This window comes from Accipiter gentilis, chromosome 7, assembly GCF_929443795.1.
Source record: "Accipiter gentilis chromosome 7, bAccGen1.1, whole genome shotgun sequence".
Lineage (NCBI taxonomy): Eukaryota > Metazoa > Chordata > Aves > Accipitriformes > Accipitridae > Astur > Astur gentilis.
In genome coordinates, this window is record NC_064886.1 from 15,602,205 (window position 1) to 15,627,387 (window position 25,183).

The 25,183-nt window shown below is 50.3% G+C and overlaps 3 protein-coding genes across 4 annotated transcripts in view; 2 read left to right on the top strand and 1 right to left on the bottom strand.

Moving 5' to 3' along the window:
* SVOP (SV2 related protein) overlaps positions 1-25,183 on the top strand; it is a 263,464-nt gene that overhangs the window by 39,727 nt on the left and 198,554 nt on the right. The gene's annotated exons all lie outside the window — the stretch shown is intronic.
* On the bottom strand, positions 3,705-16,803 carry MVK (mevalonate kinase). Its single transcript, XM_049806532.1, has 10 exons — positions 16,689-16,803; positions 16,463-16,610; positions 15,244-15,391; positions 13,879-14,034; positions 10,972-11,075; positions 9,877-9,922; positions 8,990-9,080; positions 8,390-8,506; positions 5,073-5,226; positions 3,705-4,727 (listed from the first exon to the last, which is right to left on the bottom strand). Exons 1-10 carry the CDS (start codon positions 16,764-16,766, stop codon positions 4,576-4,578), a joined length of 1,194 nt encoding a protein of 397 aa, XP_049662489.1. The 5' UTR covers positions 16,767-16,803; the 3' UTR covers positions 3,705-4,575.
* Positions 16,999-23,289, top strand: MMAB (metabolism of cobalamin associated B). 2 transcript variants are annotated; one of them, XM_049806527.1, is made up of 9 exons: positions 16,999-17,145; positions 17,221-17,282; positions 17,394-17,487; positions 17,887-17,944; positions 18,846-18,918; positions 19,301-19,398; positions 19,720-19,784; positions 20,847-20,906; positions 21,228-23,289. In XM_049806527.1, exons 1-9 carry the CDS (start codon positions 17,054-17,056, stop codon positions 21,382-21,384), a joined length of 759 nt encoding a protein of 252 aa, XP_049662484.1. In that variant the 5' UTR covers positions 16,999-17,053; the 3' UTR covers positions 21,385-23,289. The 2 variants fall into 2 exon arrangements, with proteins under 2 accessions (XP_049662484.1, XP_049662485.1); XM_049806528.1 differs by having other exon boundaries at positions 17,001-17,145; positions 21,297-23,280.

The following is a 25,183-nucleotide window of genomic DNA, read 5'->3' on the forward strand; positions in this document are numbered from 1 at the left end:
TCTAGCTGTTTTTAAAGTCTGAAAATTAGCTGCCTTTATTAATCACACAGACAAATATAAAGCGGAGCCAACGCTTGCTGAAATTTCTAAAAAGGATTTTTTTTTAATTATACACCACATAGCGCTGAGACTCATTTTGAATGTTGATTTGTTGTGCACTGACATTTTGACAACTAGTTCTCAATTTGTCTGTCGTAGTTAGGCAACAACAAAGCAGACGGTAATACTTAACTTTCAAAACCTTCAGCGTGCCGGGAGGGGAGAGAGAAGGGAGAGACGGGGGGGACGGGCTCCCCGCGGGCGCTTGCCTCGCTGGGGCCCAGCTGGACACCCCGCATGCTCGGTGCTGAGCCCTGGACAGACCCTGGGAAGGAGGGAGCCCCCAAATCCCCGGTGCTGGGGTGGCAGAGGGCAAGGGGAGCCCTTCTGCAGCGGCAGATGCAAGATCTGCAAATCACCCTTGAAATGGTGCCGGGGAGGTCCCAGCTCGTCCGGGAGCCGCTGGGGGCATGGGGCAGCACCCAGCTGGAGCACCCCCAGCCCCAGGGGGGACCCCCAGATGCCCGAGCCCTCCAGGCTCCCTGTGCAGAGCCAAGCACGCAACACACAGCGTTGAGCCCTGCCAGCCGTGGGGGGGGGGGGTGTCCGTGGCCCCAATCCCCACCCTGGCCCCAGGAGGGACCCCGGGAGCGTCGGGGAGCCCCGAGGGTTCCGAGCAGCCCCCTTCCCTGTGGCTGCGCACTGACATTTCCTCTCTCTCACTGACCCTTTTTCTGTTCTCTCCATTACTTCAAATAATGTCACTGCCTCTTCAGCATCTATTCACCGGAGCAGAAAGAAGCCACTGCTGACATGGATTTGAAAAAAAATAATAAAAAATACCATCTGTGCCTGGCAGGGGATGGGCAGCACCCACCGGGCCCTGACAGGCACCGAACGGCGTGGTCTGAGACACCCCAGTGCTGCCCACTCGCTGCAGACACCGCGGCGGCGATGCTGCCCCGTGCACTGACAGCATCCACAGGCAATGAAGGAAAAGGAAGGGTTCTGAAAGGTTTTTTTTTAATACAGCGTTTTTCTTCTTGCTGGCAAGAAACACCAGTGTCCCCCAGCAGAGGAAAGCCCCCCGTCATCCCCGGCGCTGCCGGCCTGCAGCCCCATGCTCACCCATGCCAGCCTGGCCAGGCAGCTGGCACGCTCCCCTATGCATCCTTTTTTTTTTTTTTTTTTTGCAAAAGGATGGAGCGCAGCTTCCCCTCCCCATTCCTGCGCTAGCTATTAGAGGCAAACCCAAGATCGTTAGTCTTTCTGCAAAGCTCATAATGTGAAAAATGAAGCTCAAGAAAAATTAGCCAAATTACCAGGCTAATCCTTCAGCAGCAATCGCTGCTCCGCTGCACATCCGTAAAACGAGACTGGAGAGAGGAGACAGGGCAGCGCAGACGGGAAAGCACTTGTGTGTTTGTGATGTGGCCAGGGGAGAGGAAGGGATGACTCTATGGGGAGAACACACTTGCCGGGCTTTATTTGTGCTTTGGTTTTGCTCCCAAAGCAACAAACTGCAGGGAGAGACAAGGCTGTGCCCCCTTCTGCACCCACTGTGCCCCCACGGAGCATGAGAGTCCTGGGGAGCAGCCGCTCCTGCTGCCCACGGCTGCTCAAGGCGCAGGGATGAGGTCCCCTGTATCCCCCACATCCCCACTGCAGAGCGGACGCGCAAAGATCAAGGAATCGCAGGAGGTGGATGCAAGTTGGTACAACCGAAGAAGCAATTCCTGTACAAAAGTTGGGGTCGGGTACATGCCAAATGTCCCTCCAGTTATCACGGCCGTAGTAAGGCCCCTGTGAAGGCTCTGATGGAGCTAGGGAGGGAGGAATACGGAAAGGAGGGAGCGGGTGCTCCCATGCTCGCAGATGGGTGTGAAATCCGTGCTTACTTCTAACAAATTGGGACTGGCTCCAGCTGCTGACTTTGGCAGTTCTGGTCCCTGCGGCATAGGGAAGGCAGAGCCCAGCTCTGGCAAAGCCTCGGCATCAGGGCAGGCAGCATCCTGCCCAGCAGTGTTGCTGCTGCCCACATCACCCTGGGCCATGGGCAGCGTGGAGCAGGGCCGTCTCAGAGACCCCAGCCCAGGGTCACTCTCCTGTGCAGCTGTGCCAAGGATGGGGCACTTGCTGCCAGAAACCCTCACTCAGCCTGGGAACATCGCCCATCTCCGCTCCAGCAGGGAGCAGAGCAGGACGAGCAGAGGTTGGAGGAAACCTCCACAAGCAGCCAGAGCCTTCCTGGGAAGAGGAGCTTGCACCCACCAAGTGTGCCACAACACCGCACCCCACCACAATTCAGATCGCTCGCACATCTCGGCTGCAAGGCTCGGCCACCGTCTTTCTGTGTGGCGCTTCTGTGCTTCCATCACACCCACAAACAAAGCAGAGGCCGGCAAGAGAAGGCTGAAAGTTTGCAGGCAAAAGCGTCCCCAGTCACAGAATCCTGCAGCACGTGTTCTGGGTAGAGCCGAGCCTCCAGCTACTGCCCTGCCACAGCTAGGAGATGAAAACAAACCAAAACACACTCAACGTGCTCGGCTGTTCAGTGAAGGACACAAGCGGTAAGAAGAGGCCCCCGCACCAAGATGGTCAGTTGGTCTATGTGAATCACCAATTTTAATTATGATTTAAACCAGCAAATCAAAATTTTTATTCCCTTCTTTTCATCTGTGCTCCTCCAGCACTCGTAGCTTGATTGCAAGGCCGTCTTCCAAGGAAAGCATTTAATGAGGATCAACCCCAGACATGTTGTTTTGAAGCTAAGTTTCTTTGCACTGAATTTGGCATTTCTTTGTGCTAACCAACACAAACTACAGACACATTTAAACGCTGATAGAGTCAACACGCTTCCAGATACTCACATTGATTACACTGTATTAGAAAATGGTAAATAATTTATCAGGCTTTCTGACTTGTGATTAGTGTAAAGCTGTTCTTGGATGCAAATTGGAATTGTAATTAGACATGTAGAAACCCAGCATCTGAAACATGTTTTTATTGAAGCAGCGTAAGGTACTTTTTTCCTTTTGTTTCCAGCATAATTATCAAAGAACACTTTGCACATTAAAAAAACATCAATTTATTAAAACCAGAGACAGTTTTACATCTGATCAGTGAACTAAAGCTGGTCATCATGATGCCAGGATTTTAGAGCTAGTACATCTCAACTTCTCACACTTGATTTTTCATTCCTGCAGTGAAAGGCAAGCTTCCCCACCTCTGCCAATTTATTACTCAGCTTTGAATGAAGCAATTCTTGAACAGACGTACACTTAAAAAAACTATACCAGACAAACAGAACAATGATAAAACTCTCTTTGGCAGGTACTGAAGAGACCACGATCGCTAAGAGTCAGCTTATTACTTCAAGATACTCCAGCTTCAGACACTTACCTGCCAATTGCCTTTAGTTCCACGGTACAACTCATTAAAATTTCAGAAGTAGAAACTGCATTTACATTTGCGTAATAAGTTTAAATGCATTTAGCTTTTACAGTTTGCCAATTGCAACTTATGGTCAGCTTTTGAGGAGGTGATTTGTTTTTTTTGTTTTTTTGTTTTGTTTTTTTTTTTCTTCTCTACCTAAAGCCAATTACTTCAAATTAAAACAAATTTGTTTGCTCTGTCACTGACCCCCCCTCCACCCCCAGTCTCCCCCTGCCCCGGCAGTGCCATGTTTTACATATCCAGCAACAGGCAAGATCAAGGGCATGCTCGTTTAAGGCTGAAGTGTGAGAGATCCTAGAACAGCTATTGCAAGTAGAAATTTTAAGACTGCCCTTGCTTTTAGCCACCCTCCTTGCAGGTGACGGTTGCTGTTTGAACCAGACCTCGAGCACATGAACAAAAACCAGCGTCTGTCTATGGGACCCTGCTTGTCAGCCCGGGCAGAGATTATGGGAAAGAGTGATAACAGTGATAATTTCACTGGAATTGTGCTATATCTTTCATTTTAATTATCCATCTCTTAATTAGTAGCAGGTAAGAGCTGTATTTAAAGGTTTTCTCTCCACCGTGAATCTCAGTCCAGGAGAAACGGAGACCCGAGTGTCAAGCCCTGAGCTGCCAAGATGCTTTTCACCCAGAAATGTCAAAGCGCTCTGCACATCCACCTTGCCAGCCCCCGCTGCCCACCCTTGCAGGACGCCAGGGGAGAAGGGAAGAGACATCACATGCATCTGAAGCAGCAGAACCAAGCAAAGTGTCATTATATGCACTGGAATCCAGCCAAGACCCTCTTCTCCTGCCCCTTGGGATTAGCACAGCAGTTGAGTAAGTAAATTCAAAACAGGATTTTGAGAGCCTGGGTCAAACTCCCACCTAGCCCAAGCGTGAACAGTTGCTCCCAGGTCCTCATTGCAGCCCCTGCTCCCAGTGACACCAGGCCTGAAACTGGCTCCACACCCATGTCTAGAGGCCCTCAGCCATACAGGAGACCAGGAGAGAAGTTTCCAGGCATCAGGGCACACACAGCTGTCGCTCTGAGGACATGGTGCCAAGAGCTCAAGTCTTGCCAGAGGCAGAAGCTTAACTCTCAGAGAGCGCGTGCAGCACTTCAGCATTTAAAGACGAGGAGGAGTGCAGGGTCACCCCAGGGGCCCCGATATTGGTCTCCCAGCATTCAAATCCACAGGCACATAAGTCTCGCTTGGCTGCTTCCATGACCAGCGGGGATGTGTCTGCCAAGAGGAAGGCAAGAGCAGCCAGTTAGTCAGCTAGGCCACTGCAGGGAGACTGAAACAGGCCATTGCGTGTTTAAACACATGCCCCCCTGGAACAGGGCCAATGCCCTGAAGATCTGACACACATAAATTAACACACTGAATCTCCCCTGTATGAAACACTGCAAACTACACTGCCAGGCAGCTCTGCTATACACCATCCCACACTCGTGACATGGCTTCACATCCCACCACAGCCACGTGAGGGCTAGTATCATATCCCTCTGCTTCCAGACCTGACCCCACTGGCAGGGCCATGTGGAATGGGGGAAGGATGCCCAGAGCAAGCAGAGGGTTACTGACCTGGTCTCAGCAGGGTGATGCCACAGCCGCCCCCACCAGCCCCAGTCAGCTTGCTATGCAGGCCGTGGGATGCTGTGACCCGGCACAGCCTGTCCAGGGAGGGATGGCCGACTCCGATCACATTTAAGTGGTGTTGGTTTATATCAAAGAGTTCCTAAAAGCAACCGCACAAACATGAGATTGGCGTGCATGGTGACATAGGCTCTTCACAGCTGTGGCTCCCTCCCCAGCAAGATGCAGGGGAGCTGCCTTGCCTTCCCCGCCCCAATCTCATTTCTGCAGGGACTTCGGCCACCCACAAGTCTCAGGGCCCAGCAGCACTGGGCGGCAAGGTCAAGGTCAGAGTCTGAGCCCTGGACTGCTCATCCATCCCTGTCCCCCTCATGACTTGCGCTGCTGCTGCCCACCACAGTGACAGCGGTACAACAACTTCTGGACCTCCTGAGAAAATCCTGATCATGGCAAGCTGCCAGCAGGCATTTATTTCAGACACTAAATCAGAGCTCCCCGATGCCTCCCAACTGCTTCACCTCTCCCCTGTCACATGAGTGTTGAGCAGGAGACTGTGCAAGCCGCCTCTCTGGCCGTGGGAAGGGCACTAAGCCAGCATCTCCCATTCCTGGCTGTCACCCTGCCCAGCTCTGCAATCTATCCAGCATAACCAAATCCAGGGGACTTCTGACACAGGCAAGTCTGAAACGGCATTGCTGGAGAGGCGACGTGGAGTTACCTCCCCTTGTTTGCATTGTGCAGCACTTCTCTCTCCTCATGGGCAGGGCCTGGGCTGCAAGCCAAGAGGCCTCTCAACAGCACCACGCTGGGAATCTGGCACCCGGCTCAAGTGGGTTCGAGAGGGTCCTCCCTTCAGGGAAGAGCAGCGCAAGCCACTCTCCAAGCAAGGCCGCCTCCAAGCAGAGCTGCCCAGCTCTGGTGAGCTGCGAGCGCATCTCTGCTACGCTATCCCAGCCAGCCACAAACCCTGCTGCTCCTGGAGAAAGCTGCCATGGCAGCACAGGCCAAATGGCCCAAGTGATGGACAATGCCACACAGAGATGGGTGTTACAGCTTCTCGCCTCCCAGTACTCGAGGTGAGGAATTAAGGAACAGAGGGAAGGGCTTGGCCCGCTCTCAGAGCAAGCCTGGAGCAGGGCCAGGAACTGACACCAGGCCTCCAAGCACCGCAATCCCCTCCCAGCTCATCAGCACCATCAGAGGAGGAAGCTTGTTCTCAGCAACGCTGGTCTGACACCACGACTTGATCATCTCCCCAGTGTGTGTCAGCTGTTCCCATCGCTGTCCCAGTGGGTATCACAAGCAGAGAGCCAGCTGAGATGGAACCAGTCCCAGAGAGGCTCCCTAACAGGAGCCCGGTGTTCCCTCCTCCAGCTGGTGCCACCAAGCGCTTCCCCACCTGCAGCTCACGGTGAGCCAGCAGGAAAGCTGCGTACAGGGAGCAGGGGAAGCCACGCTACAGCGTGGCAGGTGTCAGTCACATCACCCTCCCTCAGCTCTGCACGGGTCTCCTGCCAACACCACACAGGAAGGGACGATGCAGAAAGAATCCCTCTCCCCCCACCTCCAGAGCATTTCTGTACTGCGTTTAAACAAATGTGAGGAGATGAATTAGCCAGTTGCATGCAGAGTGCATATATCACGAGTTCTGTGCTACTTTGGACAGACGTCCATCTAGAGGCCTCTTTATATGCCTGAGTGAGGGCACAGCACTGTCTATGATGATCCAAGACACCTGTCATCCCCTGATCCAAAATCTGCCAGGAATCGGATGACAGCTTATGACACAGTAGACTAGTTCAATGGTTCAGATACAATGCTGTCCAGAACTGCACATTTCAGAAACAGCCATATATATATATATATGCTGCATATAATCAACTGTGCCTCTGTGGGCAATTCAAGCACAAGACAAAACAACAGATTCAAGACAGAAACCCACTCACTGCAGTGCTGCTTCCCAGGCATTGTATACAAGGCTGCTTTGGCATCTTTCACATGAGGATCTCAAAGCACACTTCCAATTAGCCCTCCTCTTCTCCATCTCCCAATACTTCTGACAGTCTGAGCAATAATGCATTAAGGTGGAGAGGAGCTGTCTGAAGTTGCGCTGCAAACAGACTCCAGATCTTCCCCAGCCGATGCCAGCTCAGCCCTCATTAGGGTCACCCCACCCAGATGGGCACAGAAACCCACCAGCCTCTTGGTGCGAAGGGAGAAGGACTCCACTATGAATCCCATGGGAAACCCTCCTGTGCTTGCTGCAGTCCCAACAGCAGCTCACCCACATGCAGTGAGGTGCAACACAGCCTGAAGCAAAGAGGAGAAGGCTGTACCAACCATCTGCTCAAAGAGTGGCCCTACACTGCTGCCACAAGTTGAGCTGGGAGAGCAGCTCTCTGTCCTACCCCAGAGCCCTCTCCTGTACCTCTGGAGCATGCTCATGCTTGTGGAGGGGACAACCTACCAGCAAAAGCAAGGACAGGCAGAGATCCTCACGGGAGAGCCGAGAAGCGGGATCCAGATGCCAACAAGGAACTGCACCACTGGCACCAAGTGGTTCTTGACCATCCAAGTCACTTGGCACCCAGGGCCAGGCGAGGTTTGCCTCAGCTGGGAGACTGCCACACATCCTTACCCCACGGTTGTATGAATCAGTATTACAGCTCTCTCAGCACTGCAAAAAACTTCTTCCACTTGAAAGCATGCTTCCCCCCACCACAGCAGCCTCTCCTACTTTGAACAAAGCCAAGACAAACACAGATCTTTGTATGCACCTCATGCATCAATGTCAGGTCAGCTCTGGGCACAACTCTGTCTGTTATTTTCTAGAGCCAGGATGAGCGCAGAGCAATGGACTGGTTATGAGCCAGCTCCCATCACAAACCAGTGGCTCCTGGACACTCTGCTCTTCACTCCAGCCTTGGCAATGACAAAGCAGTTGCTTCACAGGCAGTGACTGCCAGAATGAGCATGGCTGGCCCACGGCGCAGGGAGGTGGCGTTTCGGCCTGAAGTCACTCCACGTTTCTTAGCAAAGGGAAGCAAAACCTCCAGAGCTACAGGTCCACAAAGCACCAGGCTCACTCTCTCCCTCCCTGTGCACCGCTGTGGAGAGACACCAGCAGCATTTTCTGTCCCTTGGCTCCAAGAAAGGCACTAAAAGCAGCACACACAGAGCATGGTTTCACTCAGAACTGAACATTTCCTGCTATCAAATTTTTTCTTAGACCTAATGTTCTTTAAATGACATTTTGATGTTCAACAGTAACAGTGTCTAAAAATACTGGCGAACAAGCCCCTTACCTCCAGCACAGGGTAATACTCTGGTGATGGATTTGCAGGCATCGCTTCCAGAACACTTTGGCACTCCTGAGAAATTGCATCAATGGAGTCCAACACCGGGTTCATTATAGCAGGGAACTGAGAAGGGGGGGAAGGCAAGATGTGAGAAGACTGCTTGCTAGTCTTCTAACACCACTGTGATAAAACAGGCCCCAGTCTCTCTGAGCTGGACAATTCCTCATCCCATTTGGGGCTACTCATTCACAGAAAAACCCACTGCAGAGCAGGGCAATAGTAAGTTGCTCCCACCTGCAGAAAATGGAGGAACAGAGGGAAACAGGTCAGAGGAAGGAACTATTCTTTTCATGGTTGCAAACCAGTGATTTTTGTGGCAAGCCCTGTTAATGCTGGAGAAAGGGAGGAGGTGAGCTGAACCCCCATTCCCAGGGCAGCTAGGCCTTAGCTAGCAGCAGACAGGAATGCAGTGACCACAGGACGGACCTCCCAGGAGATCCCCGTGAAACCCGCAGTCCCATACGAGCAGATCTGAGCTCCTGAGGGTTATCTCCCCACCCTACACCAGCACACATCCCCAACCCCGCAACCAGGCAGGCGCCGCACCTTCAGAATCTTCTCCTTGACACCAGCCACCAGAACCTTGGTGCTTCGAGGCACTTTTGTGTTGGTCAGCAAGATCCTCAGCATCGGCACCCTGGAAGTAACAAGAGACACCTCCTTGCCTCTTTCCTTCACAGTCCCCCAGCAGCCGCTCCCACGGCCCAGAAAGCTACAGTTCATTCTGCCTTGAAAGGCCTATTTGTGCAAGACACCCAAGATAAGAGTCCCATTAGTTTTAAATAAAGTTAATCAGGTGCTTAAGTGCTGGTTGGGTTGAGGCTTGCTCCTCTTAGATACAAGGAACAACTGTACTAGTGCTATAAATAGGACTGTAACGTATTTACTGAAATCCATGTTTTTCAAGCAAAATTTTTCCTTTGAAATACTATCTACGAGACTAGCCAGCAGTAGCCATTAACTGCTAATAGAGCAATTTCATGCACTGTGAAAGATTTTAATGGAGTCAGATTATACTTCATTGGCAGGAGGCAGAGGTAACATGCAGGATCTGGACATGGATTTGTCAATGCAGCTTGGTTTTCACACAGTCCTACCACCAGGTAAGCAAAAAGTTCCCCCTCCCCGCAATGTCATTTGCTGCCAGGAGCAGATCCGTTCCTGCTGCCCATGATGCCATGAAATTAATATTGATCCTTTGTGCTGTGTTCATCTAATGTCAGATAATGACCAAACAATTCACTGTTCCCATCCACTCCAAACCAAGACAACACTCAAGCTACCCACACCCATGGCAAAATCTGGCTACAAAGTCCTTCCACCATGCTGTTAGCGATCTCCCATCAATCTTATATCCTACAAGATCCACCCAATGCCTCTTTGACATATTCCACCCACCGTATGCAAGTGTTATTTTTAAACTCAAAATTTACCTCTTTAATGGTGTGATTTTTCCTGATTGGTATCTCAGGGCTCCACCTAAAGTAAAATACATGCATTGTCTCAGTACACAGTGAGCTGAGAGATAACACAGTGTCGCAAGAGGCAGAAGGTCTTTCATCTTTAGAACCTCACCCAGAGCATATGACAGTAATTGCAAGAAACACCAGCTAAATGAACCATGTTCTCAGACAGCATGAATCTGCCTAACCCTGCTGACTTAATGAGAGGGTCTGGCTGGACGTAGTTAACCCAATGCCTTTCTCTTTGCTCTCCACTAGTCTGGTATCACATTAATATTTTTTAAAAGGCAAAGAGTTTGGCCAGCATTAAATCTTTACTGAAAAAAAGAATCAAGCAGTGATTCCCTGGGGCAAAGCCAAGCATGCAGGTTTCAAACTGGACTGAATGTGTGCACTCATGTCAGCAGCCGTCCTTCAGCATGGAATTTCATTGTCCAGAAGGAATGTCTCACTTGGCTCCTACTTTTACAGAGGCATTGCGATTAGGTCTCATTAGAAAGATTATTAAAAGTCTTGAAGGACACTTCCAAAACACTTGGAAGTCTCTGCTAATTGAAACTAAATGACAGCTGTCCAACTGCATTTTCTACTGCATTATCCTTGCAACAGGATTAGGTTTCTTTGTTCACACCAGAATGTTTAAATATCCGTTATTTGCAACAGGGTCTCTGCCCCACAGCATTTGCCTGGGGGACAATCTCTGGTGTTACTGCAGCAAGTCTCCCAACAGCCCAGCTGGCTCCAGTCCCAGCTTACAGATGGGGCAAAGTGAGACAGGAAAGGATTCCCTCTACTCAGGTCAAAATGGAGACCGAATTTGAGAGTTTCTGTTCCCTTTGCTGCACCTCAGTGCAGTGGGGCAACCTGCTCCATCCAGTGTCCCTGCAGCAACCCCAGCCAAGCCTTACTGTTTGCAGAAATGCAACCTGTGGCATCTGCTCACCACCTTCCCACAGCTGATGCACACTGCAGCGGATAATGGAAACATGTCTGCTGCTCTGCCAACCTGTCAGCCTCTCCTCAGCGCCCATATTCAGTGCCGCGGAGCAGCAAACACATACATACCCCAGGTGCCAACAGCATTATCCACACCCGACGGATTGCCATGGATCACCCGCTCCCCTTGGAAGGCCCAACTGTTAATCAAAGTCAGCTCTTCTTCTGTCCACCTGAAAGGCAAGTAAATGACTCCAATACACAACTGAAACCAGCACATGTGGACAGAGACAGGCACCAGAGGCCACAGGAGATACAAAAGCAGTGGGAAGCATACAAGGCACCCAGTTGCTGTGGGAAGCCCCGGCATCGCAAAACCCCTCTGCACACTGTGTTCTTTCAGCAGAGAGCAGGCATCGCCGTTTCCAGCACCTAACTGGCACTCAGCACTTTTCTGACTGGCAGTGTGCAGAAACACGTCCAGCCCACGAGGGGAACTGGCACTGCTCCACAGACAGAGACAGCACAAAGGGCACAACCACTACCCAGTGCTCCTGCTGCAGGCCAGCAGCAAGGGAAGGAGCAGATTCAGGGAGAATATCCTAGCCCTGGCCTAGCAAAGATCACATGTAACCGAATGCTAGTCCAGACTTATCCCCACCTCCCTGACACTGTGTGTTACCACACATCTTGGCCTGAGATCCTGCTCACCAACAGGCAGAACAGTGTATTTATAGACGCAGAAGGCACAATGTGAGAACAGAATAGTAAAAGTTGCATTTCAAATGTGCAGCTTCAGCCTCTAATTGCCAGCTGCTCAGCTGCAGAAGCCTCACAAATTGGGTCAAAAAGTAAATCAGTTCTAACACCACCACCTCCAGCAAAGACTTTGGTTTTTAGGGATTAACTCCTAACACTTCAAGCTACACTGGGTGCTGGCACTTAGAGCACAGACGGGAACCAAACAGATCCAGAAGGTGTTATGCTAAAAACACAAAACCAGCTCTTGCCGTTGTCTTAAAAGCAGTCACATAAATTGCTAAGTGCTTTGAGAGTTTAAATGCTGGCACAAAGAGTTTGGTGCTGGGTCAGACTCAGCAAGGATCAAGGCCCCTGACTGAACATACTAATTAATGGGCTGTAGCAATACAAAAAGCAAACGCAGAGCTGCCAGTTAAAAAGCAATTGCTGGCTGCAGCTTCACCACTCCCCAGTCTATTTCAAACCCACTCACTCACTCCATGGTGAAGGACTGTCTCAAACCCTGGCACCCCAAGGGAAGCTCAGTGCCCACAGGGAGCCAGCTAGCCCTCCTGCACCCTGCTGTAACACACTTCAACTCGCACAGGCACGCAAATACACATCTCTGACTCTTTCCCTGCAACACAGCACTGCCTGCTCTGCAGTCCAGACACACAGTGCATGTTCCAAGCCACTGTTCAGATGGCCTAATGCACAGCAGTATCAGATATCCCAGCACCAGTGATGTTCTGCCGAGATCAGAGCTGGTGTTTGATGCAGCAGGAACGTGCATTCGACAGGTTTTTAGAATATGGGGCCCAGAATAGGTATTGCATGATGAAGCAGAGGCACAAACATGGATTTTGGAAAAGCAAACAGTCTTACATGAAATAATGAGAACAGTCACTGACCACTGCTAAGGCAAGGCAGAAATTCTGAGAGCCACCTGCTATCTGGAAGCTGCTTCCTTTAACTCCCTGCTTCCTTGCACCTCAGCTGAATGTCTTTATCCATCTCCACACACCTTTCATTTCACTTGCCAATATTTAATCTGTGAAGCATTCAGGAAAACAGCTCACACCACCGCTACTCAAAATAGAAGCGCAGTTTGCTGTAAACCACTTGTTTTTAATCCTCTTTCAGAAGCTGCGATTCTTCTCTACACAGGAGTCATTATATCACGCTGTTCTTTTCTTGCGATGTTAAGCAAAAACCTTCTGAAGTCTGACACCCCCATCTCTCACTTACCCCTCTGCATGCCAGCTGGAAGAAAAAAAATATTACGCTGTATTCAAGCTGAAGCTAAGAAGCACAAGCAGGGAATGAAGACATCCTTGCTGCCTGGTTTGGAACTGGCCTTTCATTTCTCATGCCATGAGACTATTTGGGAGATTTGCCTGAGCATGGCGTACAAATTGTTCTGCCCTAGGAACGTGTTTCTAGATCAGGCTGCAAACTCTGTTTCTGAAGCAGAGCACAGTCACCCCCTCTTGCTGTCTCACTTTCAGTCCCACACAAAATCCGCAGAAGCCAACCATAAAAGGTTGCACCTGGCACCCAGCACACAATAGAGGGTTCTGCCACTCCAGCTGTGATATGCATCTTTAAACAGAGCCTCCTCAGACACACAGCAGAGCAGACCAGTTTTTCAAGACTGAACTCCAAGGGAAAGCAACCCAAGGGCAGAAGGAAAGAAACCCCTTTTCACCAGGCACTGATAAAGGGGAAACTCAGGCAGGAGATCAGGAGGAAGTGTACCACATGCAGAAAAAAAATTCATGTGAAAATGTAGAAAAACCAGACAGGATGCTCGACTCCTTGAGGACTCAACGCAAAACCTGGAAGATGCTCAGGGACAGAGAAGAAATAGAGGTTAAAATAATTCACCACATTAAAGTGTGTGCTTTATTTTCTTGGCCAAATAAAGCTTTTTTTTTTTTTTTAAGTATGTATATCTTACACTAGACAAGGGAAATGGTGCAAGTTTTACAAAGTCCTTGCATTCAGTTGCTTTTATTGGGAGAAGCGAATTGTAAACGTGTAATTCACAGCTTGGAGCCCTGGGACAGGGCATGCCTCTGCTGCTGGCAACACTGGGCAGCGATAGGAGAGGAAGGGAAAGGAGCCAGGCACTCAGGGTGCCGCTGCTGTGGCCACAGCCCAGGAGTCAGCCAGAGAGACCAAGAGAGGTGCCAGTGCCAGAATTTGTGCAGGTAAAAGGAAAGACAGAGGCACAGAAAGCAGAGCTGCCCGGGGCCGTGCATCCAAAGCAGGGAGGCTTCCCCACTGCGTTACCTGGCTGTGGACTCTCCCTCCTTCAGAGGGCAGGAGATGGCTCTGCACGCCGTCAGCAGGGCTGCCGCCAAGCAAACAGCATAGGCGGCACTTGAACCCAGCCCAGCTCCCGTGGGCAGCTCAGACCACACCAGTATGTCCACATTCGGAACATCTCTGAAACACAAACACGCAGGATGTAACACAACAACCTTGAATTCCATCTTAAGACAACATTTCAAAGGCAAAAAGATGCCAATTAGGACGGATCACAAGAAAAGCTGGTTGAAAACTGGCAACATCAGCACATGCATACACACACGGGCTTCATGAGTGCTCAGTTAGCACAGCTGAGTAGCCTTGCTAAGCCATTGTACTAGAACAAAGCCTTGCTGAATTGGATCTATGATTAGCACAGCTTGTCAAGCTGCTAGCAGGGGCACTTAGTAACTAAATACTTGAGTAGCACCATAAAGAGACCCTTCAAAGATTGTTGTAAACGTGATTTTAAACATATTTCTAATAAAGCATAAATATCCCAAATTCCTAGCTGCATAGTTACATCCCAGTGGAGTGACAAGCTGATGGGGAAGACGAAAGACACACATACTCGTGCCCACGTGCCCCTTTTCTCCACTGAATGCATCCGGGGTTGTGTTACAGACCCTAATATCAAACCCAAGAGCTTTTCACTGGCTGGTGAGTGATGTGAACTATGAACTGATGGTTTCAGAGCAGGCTGATGACAGCCCCAGTGCTATCACATCATGATTCTTTAACTTTATTCCTTTGCTATTAATACTGAAGTCAGGTTCTGACTTGGTTTAAAATAGTAAGCAGTCCTGTATCAGACATTGCCCTGAGCACCTGTGCAGTAACTTACACCAGTATCATCCACAGTGTTTGTCAGGTTTAGAAACTGAACAGCCCCGAGCTGTGGTTACCCCAAGTTCCCATCTTTTCAGGGAGATTTAGCCCACAGGAGGGATCACACTTAGCTCAGACAATGAATTCACAGCTCAACTCTGTAGCAGTTTTTCTAACCTAAGCCAGGATGAACTGAGCTGCGTGCTGAAGGGAGGGATGTCTGCCTGCTTCTGTTGACTGTGCAGGAATGGTGGGATGAACAGCTCTTAAGCACCTCAAAGCTAGATGCCTAAATGACAGCAGATGATTCCCAGCCCACCTGCCTGAGGTACCTCACCCAAACAGCTCAGGTCTGAAGGGTGTCTCCTGAGGTGCTCAGAACCTAAATGAAGTGAGATTCCTTGTAATTCCTTGTTTTGCCTCAAAGATTTTTTTTCTCCCCATGACCTTGTAGAAGCAATTAATGGTGAACAACACTCAAGACAGCATGTTTATTTTGGGGCAGGAAGATAGCCTTACCCATACTTAGCCGAAATAGCCAGGCACATATAAAGAAAGGCAAGAATGGCAAGGCTCTCGGGAGCTGAGGCTCCGGCAGCAATTCCAGCAAACTCTTTCAGTGTATGCAGCTGTTCTACGCTGGGGGACTTAGATTCATCAAAGTCAGCTATGGAAGCAAGCAGGGGAGAATTTAAACACTTAGTAACCAGGGAATTGTTAAACTTGAAAGCAGTATTTACAAGAACAACATCTCCTGTTATAGTAGGCAGAAACAGATTGAGCCAATTTCAGATTTCACCTACAAACTTTCTACCTAAGGATTCATGACAAAATAAATGCAAAATCTCCACCAGCCACTCCGAAAACCCAGTGTTTCCACACCCCACACCTGTGCTGCATTACAGCAACTGTCTCCTTGCCTACACTTTGCAGTGCACCCATCCATCACTGTGTAGAACTTGGCAAGTCATGAACTGTTTATTAAAGAACATGGATATTCTGATGCATTTCACACGAGTCTGGATTCTGAATGGCCAGGAGCAGGCATCAGCGTAAGAGAACTTTTGGTCAGCACTGACAGAGGTCAGCAATGCTCTGACTCAGCAGACTTTGTTCTGCCCTCCGCTAAGCAAACGGTGCTCATGAGGATCACAGGAGTTCACACTAGGTCCTCTGGAAGGAAACGGCACAACCACCAGTCAGGGGCTCCATCCAGTACAAGATGCTGCAGAAATTCCAGTGAGGGCTGGCATGGGGCAGAGAGGCAGGAAAACTGGGTCTGTATCCCTGCCCTCCCCGAGGGCCCTCAATTCGGACCAACTTCAGAGAGACTCCTCTGTGGTCCCCCTTCAGTAATACACCTGGACATGGTCCCTGGCTAGCTCCTCTATGTATTAGAAGACTGCCTGAGCTACAGCAGCACTAGAACAAGCCCCTGGGAACCTGAAACAGGAGGACACAGCCACGGCGAGGGCCACTCACAGATACCAGAGCACCAGGCAGGTCACAAGAGGCACACAGAGGGACTGCAGGTGCCTGAGCTGGGACTGCGCAGGGACACTTTAGTCAAACACACACTGAGCGTGGTCATAGACAACAAGGCCCAGCAACACTCTGCAGGGGGAACAAATAACCCCCCCCGCGGGGGTCCCTGCACAGACACCGGGCAGAAGTCGCCGAGCAGGACTGAGAGCCCCACACGACGCACGGAGAGCGGTTCCTTCCTCCCAGTGCTTGCCTGCAACCCCGCTCCGCAGGGCCTGGAGGCTGGAGGTGTCCCAGCTCCTCACGACGCCGACGCCGGGCAGGCGGACACACACCTTGCCCTCAGCGCAGGGCCTCAGCCGGAGGAAGGTCCTCAGGTTCAGCGCCACGGCCAGGGCAACCTGCGGGCGAGGAGATGCGGCGTCAGGGGCAGGTGAGCCGGACCGGAGCCCCTCCACGGGCGGCAGCAGGCTCCTTACCTTGCCGTGCACCACGGCGTGCTCCCCGTGGAGGATCACCTTCCCCGGGGCGGACAGCACCAGGCTCCGCTCCCACATCTCCCACAGCAGGACGCGGCCTCTCACGGCTACCTCAGCCGCCCAACTCTAACCGCGCGGACCGACACTCCCGCTCACCAGTAGGAGCGGCGCCCCGCCCCGCCCTCCTCGCTCTCGAGCCAATAGCCGGGATCCTCGCGGAGGCGGGACCTCGGGAAGGCCAATCGGAAGGCGGCGGCGCGGAGTGGTGCGGCGCTGGGGTGACGGCGCGCGTGGGCGAAGGGAGGGACGGCGGCCGCGGAGGGTCAGGGGGCGGTGGCGGCCGGCGGCTACGGCGGCCGGGAGGGATGCTGCGGCGGGCGGCGGCGGCGGCGCTCCGGGACCTGCGGGGGCTGCTGGGGGCGGCGGGGCGGCGGCAACAGCGAAGCGGGGAGGGCAGGTGAGCGCGGGGATGAGCCGGGGGCCGGGTGGGGTAGGAGCCCGCGCCTTCTCTCACAGCCTGTGCCTTCCGCAGCCCCGACGGCGGCTCCCGCAGCGACCGGACCCCGAAGATCTACACGAGGACGGGAGATGCAGGTAATGTCCGGGAGGGCGGCGGGAACCGAGGTGAGCGCGGGGTAGAGCCCGGCCCGATCCTCGCTGCGCCGGGCCCGGCCTCTGAGTGCCTGCCCTGGGCCTTTTCCAAAGGCTTCTCCAGCACCTTCACCGGGGAGCGGAGGCCGAAGGCCGACCGCATCTTCGAAGCCCTGGGAGCCACCGACGAACTGAGCTCGGCCATCGGGTAAGCCCCTGCCCCAGGAGCCCCTCCCGCTGCCGGGCGGAGGGGCCGTGGAGGCCCAGCCATGTCCTGCCAAGGTGGCCGTGCTGACCAGGGACGTGGTCGCCAGCCCAGGGAGCTCTGGCCCTGGGCAGGCCAAACCCAGGCCCTCTACACACCAAAGGCCTAGTGACACCATCCCAACCCCCTTCTGTGCAAGTCTTCTGGGCATCCTCTCCCGTCAAGAACGGCTCTCCCAGCCCCACCACCCAGCAGGAGGGAAAGGGATACACTGTGGACCAAATTCCTCTGGAGGGTACAGCCAGGAGTGTCCAAATTCTGTGTTTTTCATATGGAAAAATGTATATGCACAATCGTGGTAATTTTTTTCATTTCCATCTAACTCTTTTCTTTTTAACTTAGGCTTGCTGGTGAATTTGTGAGTGAAAAGGGCCACACATTTGTTGAACAACTTCACAAAGTGAGTATTGATGATAACCCTCACTTTATCAATCATTAATGATAATGAAGTGCAGTCACTTCATCTGCGCTGTTGAAACATATTCTTAAACCCTTTAATTTTAGACACAGTACTCCCACTGACACACAGGAATTTAATAAATTTGGTATTAAAATAAATAAAGACTTAAGATGCTGGCCCTTGATTATTCTCTAAGAAGTAAATTTCTTTAACCAAGAAGGAAACCGGTAGTTCACGTGATTAGTTATGGGCAGACAAACATATCTCTAGATTTATTCAGACCTGTTACTGTACGTGGTTATGGACGCAAGTCTTGTTGTCACATAGCCTCAGATTTGAAATCAGGACAAAGTAACCACGTGGGCACAATGGTGGGAGACAGGTCCTGCTGTGGCAGTCTGTGAGCCTTGCTAATTAGCTTCGCTCTGCACAAGAACGCAGAAGGAGCTAAGCAGAGATTTTAAAAAGCTTTACCAGACTGCCTCTCAAGTATCCCGGCCTGCGGAGAGATGCCCCTCTTGGAAGTGGATGTGACATCAAGCCAGTGCTGTCTGCAGCTGTTTGTCACTGCCTTTCTTCCAGACGTTATTGGTTCGGTGTCCTACCAGCAAAGGGATTATGTGAGCACGCCCCAGTCTGCTTTCTGCAAAGTCAGCCAGGGTGGTTTAATGTGCCAGTGAAAACAAGTACATGCGCTAATCTGGCTTCTCATAAAGCAATTAGGGAGCACTTATCTGATCCCCCCTGCCAGTAGGCTGGGGGATGATGAACAACAAGGGTAGGATCTTCTTTAATCAGTGCAACCAGCTGTCGCCTCCCAGAGCTTGCTGCAGTTGTACCGGAGCATCAAAGGCTGGTTAATGAAAGCGCTTCTTATTTTTGTCCTGATTGCCACATCTAGGTCCAGTGTATGCTGCAGGATGTGGGCTCCAACATCGCGACGCCTCTCTCCTCAGCCAGGGAGGCTCACTTGAGTAAGCCCCACAGTACCTTTTCTGGGATAACAGTTCTTGAATCACAGCTGTCCTTCTAGAGGGGTGCTGGCGACGCTGTTCTGGTATGTGGCAGTTAGAGCTGCCTAAGGGCTGCTCTGCCGAGGAAGTCACACACAGTCCCACGAGCTGCTGCATGCTGCGTTTGTGTGACTCAAGTGCTGTAAGCTGGCCTGAGGCACTGCTCTGACACTGACACCTAGCCACGGCTGCTGAATGGGGAGCCAGCCCTGCTCTAGCAAGAGGATTTTTCTGGCATGCTTTCTTAGGACCCATGGATCCAAGAAATGTGAAAGTAGAGCTCTATCTGTAGACTGAATCACTTCTGCATTTCTTTTAGTTGAGTCTTCTTTTCCCTCTGTAGAACGAACATCTTTTAGTGAGAAGCCAGTTCTGGAGCTGGAGCAATGGATTGACAGTTACTCAGAGCAGCTTCCTCCACTCAGAACTTTCATCTTGCCAGTAGGTACTGCTTATGCCTCTCACTGACTGGAGAAAGCTTTGTTAGGGTAAATCTGCTCTACCAGTTGCCGTGAGAAAACAGGTTGTGAGGCCATTATTTGCATGGACAAGTACCAAAAGAAAAGCAAAGAGAAGGACCCGGTTGAGTTAAATTTCCACATCCTACTCCATTCAGATATCTTCCCAGTTGCCTATCCATAACATTGGCTTCAGTTGCATGTGTGTGTGAGATGTGATAAGCTTTGCTGCAGTTATACAATAAGGTGGATGGCTATATCTGTTGTTAGCAGACATTGATGCGCTGTTTCATTGTTGTTTCAGTCAGGAGGTAAAAGCAGTGCTGCTCTCCATTTTTCTCGAGCTGTCTGCCGCAGAGCTGAAAGGTGGTGAGTGTTGGCTATAGTGTAACAGAATAAAATTGATAAAAGGTGATCAGAATGCTACAATGATAGCAAATCTTTGCAGTCGGAGCAATCAGCCATAGCTGTATTGCACTCAGCTAGAGCCTCAGTCAAACTCTGTATGTTTGTATTAGTCAAATTCCAGGAGTGTGGTCAGCAAAAAGCAGTCTCTCTTCCATCCCCTGAACTGGGTCATCTGAGCTAAGAACTTCAGAAAGAACAAACAGGTTTATGCTGAGCTGCATCTACGTGTTCAGCTCATATCTGGTTTGCTAATTGTATTTTGTAGGCTAGCACACATGGAAGCTGGGGCACTGGCAGGTGTGAGATCCAGGGAAGCTTTCAGTGGCTTAAGATGTTCCTGCCCACACCTACCTTGTCCCACTTCTCTATTTGAGATGAAAACTCCCCCTGGTAAGGTCTGTAGAAGAAAATTCTTGTCTGCTCATTATGTAAATCGCTTCCATGCAGAGTTTCTTGTGTTAGCCTGAACCTGCTCATCAGCAGTTCTGAGTTGCTGGGGGTTCTTCACTGAAGCCACTGATGTGCAGGAAGACATTTTTGTGGATGCGCTCTGCTGTGAAGATTGCTGCTTTGACAAGATACACTGGAGCAGCGTGATCTTCAAAAAACTAACATCACAGTCAGTGGTTTCTTGTCAAAAGAAAGCTAGGAAGAGGGCTGTACACCAGTCAGGAGGCAAGGAACAGCTCTGTTCCCTCAACAAAAGAGGGGTCCCTGTTTACCTGCAGAAAAGGATAACGATCCTGCAAATTGCTGCCATTGTTCAGTGATAGCACTGATGAGCATCCTTTAGAGGACTGGAGCTGCAGTCCTCCAGAACACTTACAAAAATTAGTTGCATCATTTAGCCACCACACATTCCTCTTGGGGAAGGAAACTGTGTTCACACGTGCTGTGGGGAGTTAGAATAGGGACTCCAGGTGAGGTTGGGGTGTGAAAGTTGGTGCTGCAGCAAATCGCAGTCCTTTGGGCATTCAGAGCTAGAAAGTTAAATACATTAAAATTTTCCTTTTCTTTTTCTAGCGTGGTTCCTTTAGTACAAGCAGGGGAAGCAGATCCAAACGTGGCCAAATATTTAAACAGGTAGAAAAAATAAAATCCCAAACCCTTGCTCTGTACTACTGAAGTGTGCTTGGTGGTGTTCGCTTAGTCTTGGGATAAAACTGTGGGGTTTTACCTCTCAAGAAGCTTCCCTTCTAGAATAAGATCTTTGAAGTTTCAACAAGCAGCTTGTTAAAAAGTCTTCTTGCGAGGCCTGTATGTTTACAGACACTGCTGCGGTGCTGAGGGAGCAGTCACCTTTCTTACTGAAGGCCATTTTGGATATCACTTCTCATGTGGTCTCTCTTTGCCTTCCTTTACCTGCAGTTCTTGTGCTCTAATCAAATGTGCCTTGCTTTGTAGTTGTGCATTGCTGGATAAAAACGCACCTGATGTGAGAAGTGGTTTCACTGCTTTTCCCTTGGTTTCCAGACTGAGCGACTACCTCTTCGTTTTGGCACGTTACGCTGCAATGAAGGAAGGGAAGGAAGAGAAAATATATGTAAAGCCTGGACTGTAACTGGGAGGTTTGTTTTCCGTGATCATTGGAAGTTAAATCCAGCAGACTGCTTTCCTCCATCGAGGAAGGGAAAGAGAACAAGTCTGGATTGGAAATGTGAGCTGCCAAGAACTTCCAGCTTAAATAACTAGGACCTTGTTCATAAATACTGTGAGGAACACAGCTGTTCTGTTCACTGGGCCTTATCCAAATACCCCTTGTATAAAACCGTGGTGATGGCATCAGAGTTACTGTTTGCCTGGGGTTGGAGTTGAGGCAGGAGACTTCAAAGAACTACAGCTGATTTTTAGAGATGTCTTAATTTCCCTGGGCAGTGGCAGGTGCTGTGGAAAGGCTTTGACAGGACTCTGAGGAATGAAGAAGGGAAAACAATCAGCTTCTCTTTGTAAGTCATAATGCTCGTACCGAACAGCAACTGTGTAGAGATTCAGGAACTCTGTCCACAAGCTTTGAAATAATAAATGTGATTTACTTGTACCAAAGGGCCCTTAACTGTCATACTTTTAATACTGAGCCCAGCGTGCCTTTTTTTAAGTTGCTTTCAATCCATCAGCCCTGGCTGAAGCTGAGCTGTGTAGATTTACAGGAATGCACTAAGAATTCTTTGGCTCTCGCTGCCTCTCTTTATGCATGTGAAGAATGTCTCTGTGCTGACAATCTAGTGCATCCTCTGCCAGGAAAGGAGCTCATGCAAGATAGAGGGATTAAAGGAGGAAGGGCCAAAGCCTACAGGTCATGTGCAGGCAAGATGATTTGATGATTCTAAACTGCGTTTAGGTAGCTGGGGTTAACTGCACGTGGAGCTGCCCCTCTGAGCACACAGACCCCCCTGAATTTGGTCACAGCATCCCCCTCTGGCTGCAGGTACCAGCTGACGGAGAAGAGCCCTTGTTTAGTTTGAGTATCTCTACTGGGGACCACTTAAGTCACTAAGTTTGCAGATAAAGGGGCTGTGATGAGTAGCAGGGGCCCGGTGCCTCCTCAGCTGACAGCTAGAGTTGGAAGAGAGAGGCTAACACCCAAAGGGCTGCACATCTCACACACGTTAATGTCTGCGTTGACCTCGGGAGTGTCACTCTCACGGAGCCCTCAGCAGACTAGACTAGAGCATGTCCTAGGGCTTGGAGAATCTGGCCGCAAACATCACGATAGCAGAATGCAGTACTTCAACAGAGAAGACATCCTCTGTGCCAGCTTCGTGATGGACTGAAGACTGCCAAAAAACCATACTCGGTATGTAAACAAGTGCATTACAGCCAGCTGAATGAGTTAACGCCTTGCTACCCACGTTGTATAGAGAATACAGACAATTACAGTTTTACAGTTAAGTCCAAGACACTTAAAGCTTGGAAATGTAATTGGGAAGAATACACGTCAGACATGGTGATTTAAGTCTTCCCCTCCTTGTATGGAGGAGCATCATGGAAACCTGTGGGCAGTGAGGTGATTACACATTAAGGGTGCTTGTCCTGCACCAAGGGTGCCTCTTTTAGTGGCAGGAGCTTTTCAGTCAGTCATGCAGCTTCCTCTGTTCAATTATTTAAGTAGAAACAACCTTAAACTTGCTTCCCGAAAGAGTCTCTGGCTTTTGTGTTAACTTTTTAATCAGAGTGGGGTCAGAGTGAAGAATGCCCAGTGCTAATAGATACCGCTGTCTCATTACTCACCCTTTTTTTTTTTTTAAACAGATATTTCATGGCTATTGTTAATGCACATTTTTCACAGAGTAATTTTCCAAGCCTTAGCCTGTAACACATCCCAATGACAAATGCTCTTGATTTGGACTGTACCGTCAGCTGCAATGTCACATCAGACATTTTCTCAATGCCTGCTCCAGACAGGCCATCCAGTTTTATGATAGCTCTGTCTCAGTGATCACTATTGAACCTTAGGAATCTAGAGGCTTTTCAAGTTTAATTGAATAAAATTCTTTGCAATATAAATTCTTCATGAATGCTATATAAATCAGCTCTGGGATGGATTTATAGTATTTTCTTTTTTTCCAGCTGGGGGGAAGAAATCTCACTACTGTTTTGGGACCAAAGCAAGTATTGTTTTGATTGCAAGGAGAAATAAATTTAGCTACTACACTTTTAACATGATGTAGAGATTAAATTTATTAGGGTGCACTCAGCTTCCAGCTCCCCCCCCTCTCCCTTTCTACCCAAAGATGTCTGTGTAATTGTTTCTGCAGGGCTGAAGCAGAGGGAGGCTGATGTCTGGGGTGACACTGTTGTTTCAGTTAAGCAGGCACAGCGGGCCAGGGCTTGAATTTAGGAGTAAGCATAGATCAGGCTGAGCATGGTCCCAGCCCCATGGGGTACTGCAGCTCAGCAGAGCAGAGCAGAACTCCGCAGGGGCCACGCTTTGGCCCTTGGAGAGTTCACAGCACGCAGTGTTTGTCCTCTGCTTCGCCACCTCGTCATACAGCACTTGGCTGTACAAAAAGGACCTTTTTGTCCTGAATGCTGTCCCCGAGGTACGCAGGAGAGCCACTGGCCATGAAGCTGCAGCAAGGCTTGGGTCCTCAGGCCCCAGTGCGTCCTCTGCACTGGGCTGGGAGCAGAGAGCAGTGCGGGAGGGGACACACGGGCTGAAGCAGGGATCTTGTGCACCGATTTCAGCAAAGAAGTTCTAGCGTGGCCGAGCTGGCATCTGCTAATGATCACAGAGCAGCGTGCAGTAATGCACGAGAGCCTGGCAAGACAGCGGGAAGGACTGAAGTGTCACTAAAATGAAATACAGGTTTTAAAACAAATAAAGCTCTGTTGCTCTAGGTTAGCATTTGTTTTTCCAAGTCCTTTGTCCCCACCCAGCAAATCCAACTGTACAGCATAGGGATTCCAGTGCCTGCACCTCATTAATATAATGGGAGGAAGGCAGATGCTTTGTCCGTACTGACCGTATGCAGAGCCCAGATACATTCCTGCCTAGCAGGGTTCCTTATTTATGATTACGTTGGAGCTGCCAGCACAGACATATGTTGCCAAGGGTCGTTTATTCTTGTTTGTAAAATGTATGGCTGCTCCTAGCTTACACACTGTCAAAACTGGAAGAACTGGCCCCAAAATCTCTTCCTGCATGATTGGATCAGACGCCTGTACATCTGTTAACGCTGTAGGAGCTGTAAAATGAAATAAGTTTCGCTATAACTCAAGCACCTCTATTACCGCCACAATGTGTAAGCAGCAGAGCCGGCTGCTGCTCTTGCAGAAATGACACAAACGTACATTTTGCCAAGTCATATGTAAATTTATACAAGGCAGCGTTTCCTCTGCTAATGCACAGAAGGAAGGACTAGTACGCAGGTGCCTCCACCTCGACAGGATGCGCTGGCCCCAACCCAGCCCGGGGCTTGGCATGGTGCTGCATCTGAAGGGTGAGTTTTGGGGTGCATGGCCCCAGCAATTGGGGAGCCAGCAGCAGTCCTGCACTACTCCTCTCAAGCTGGAGGACCAGGAGGGACCACATCTGCCATCAGGTCAAGTCCTCTGCAGTTGCAGGCCCCCGAAATGCCCATTTTTGCCTGGAAGTGGTCAAAGAAAAACGCTTCCTGCCCAAACACCTTGTGCTACAGCAAGGCAAGACCTGGCTAGAAAAGGGGAGGTGTATGGTTATGGCACCCCAGGGTAAGAGCCACCATCCCTGCATCAGACAAGCAGATTCAGCCTGTTTGCATTGACGAAAGGGCTGTCTTGGTCCCTCAGCTCTATCTCTGCTGCAACCTGGCATAAAATGCCCACCTCTGTGCCCCGTCCACGCTACAGCTGCTCCACAGGGCATGCATGGATAGGCAGAG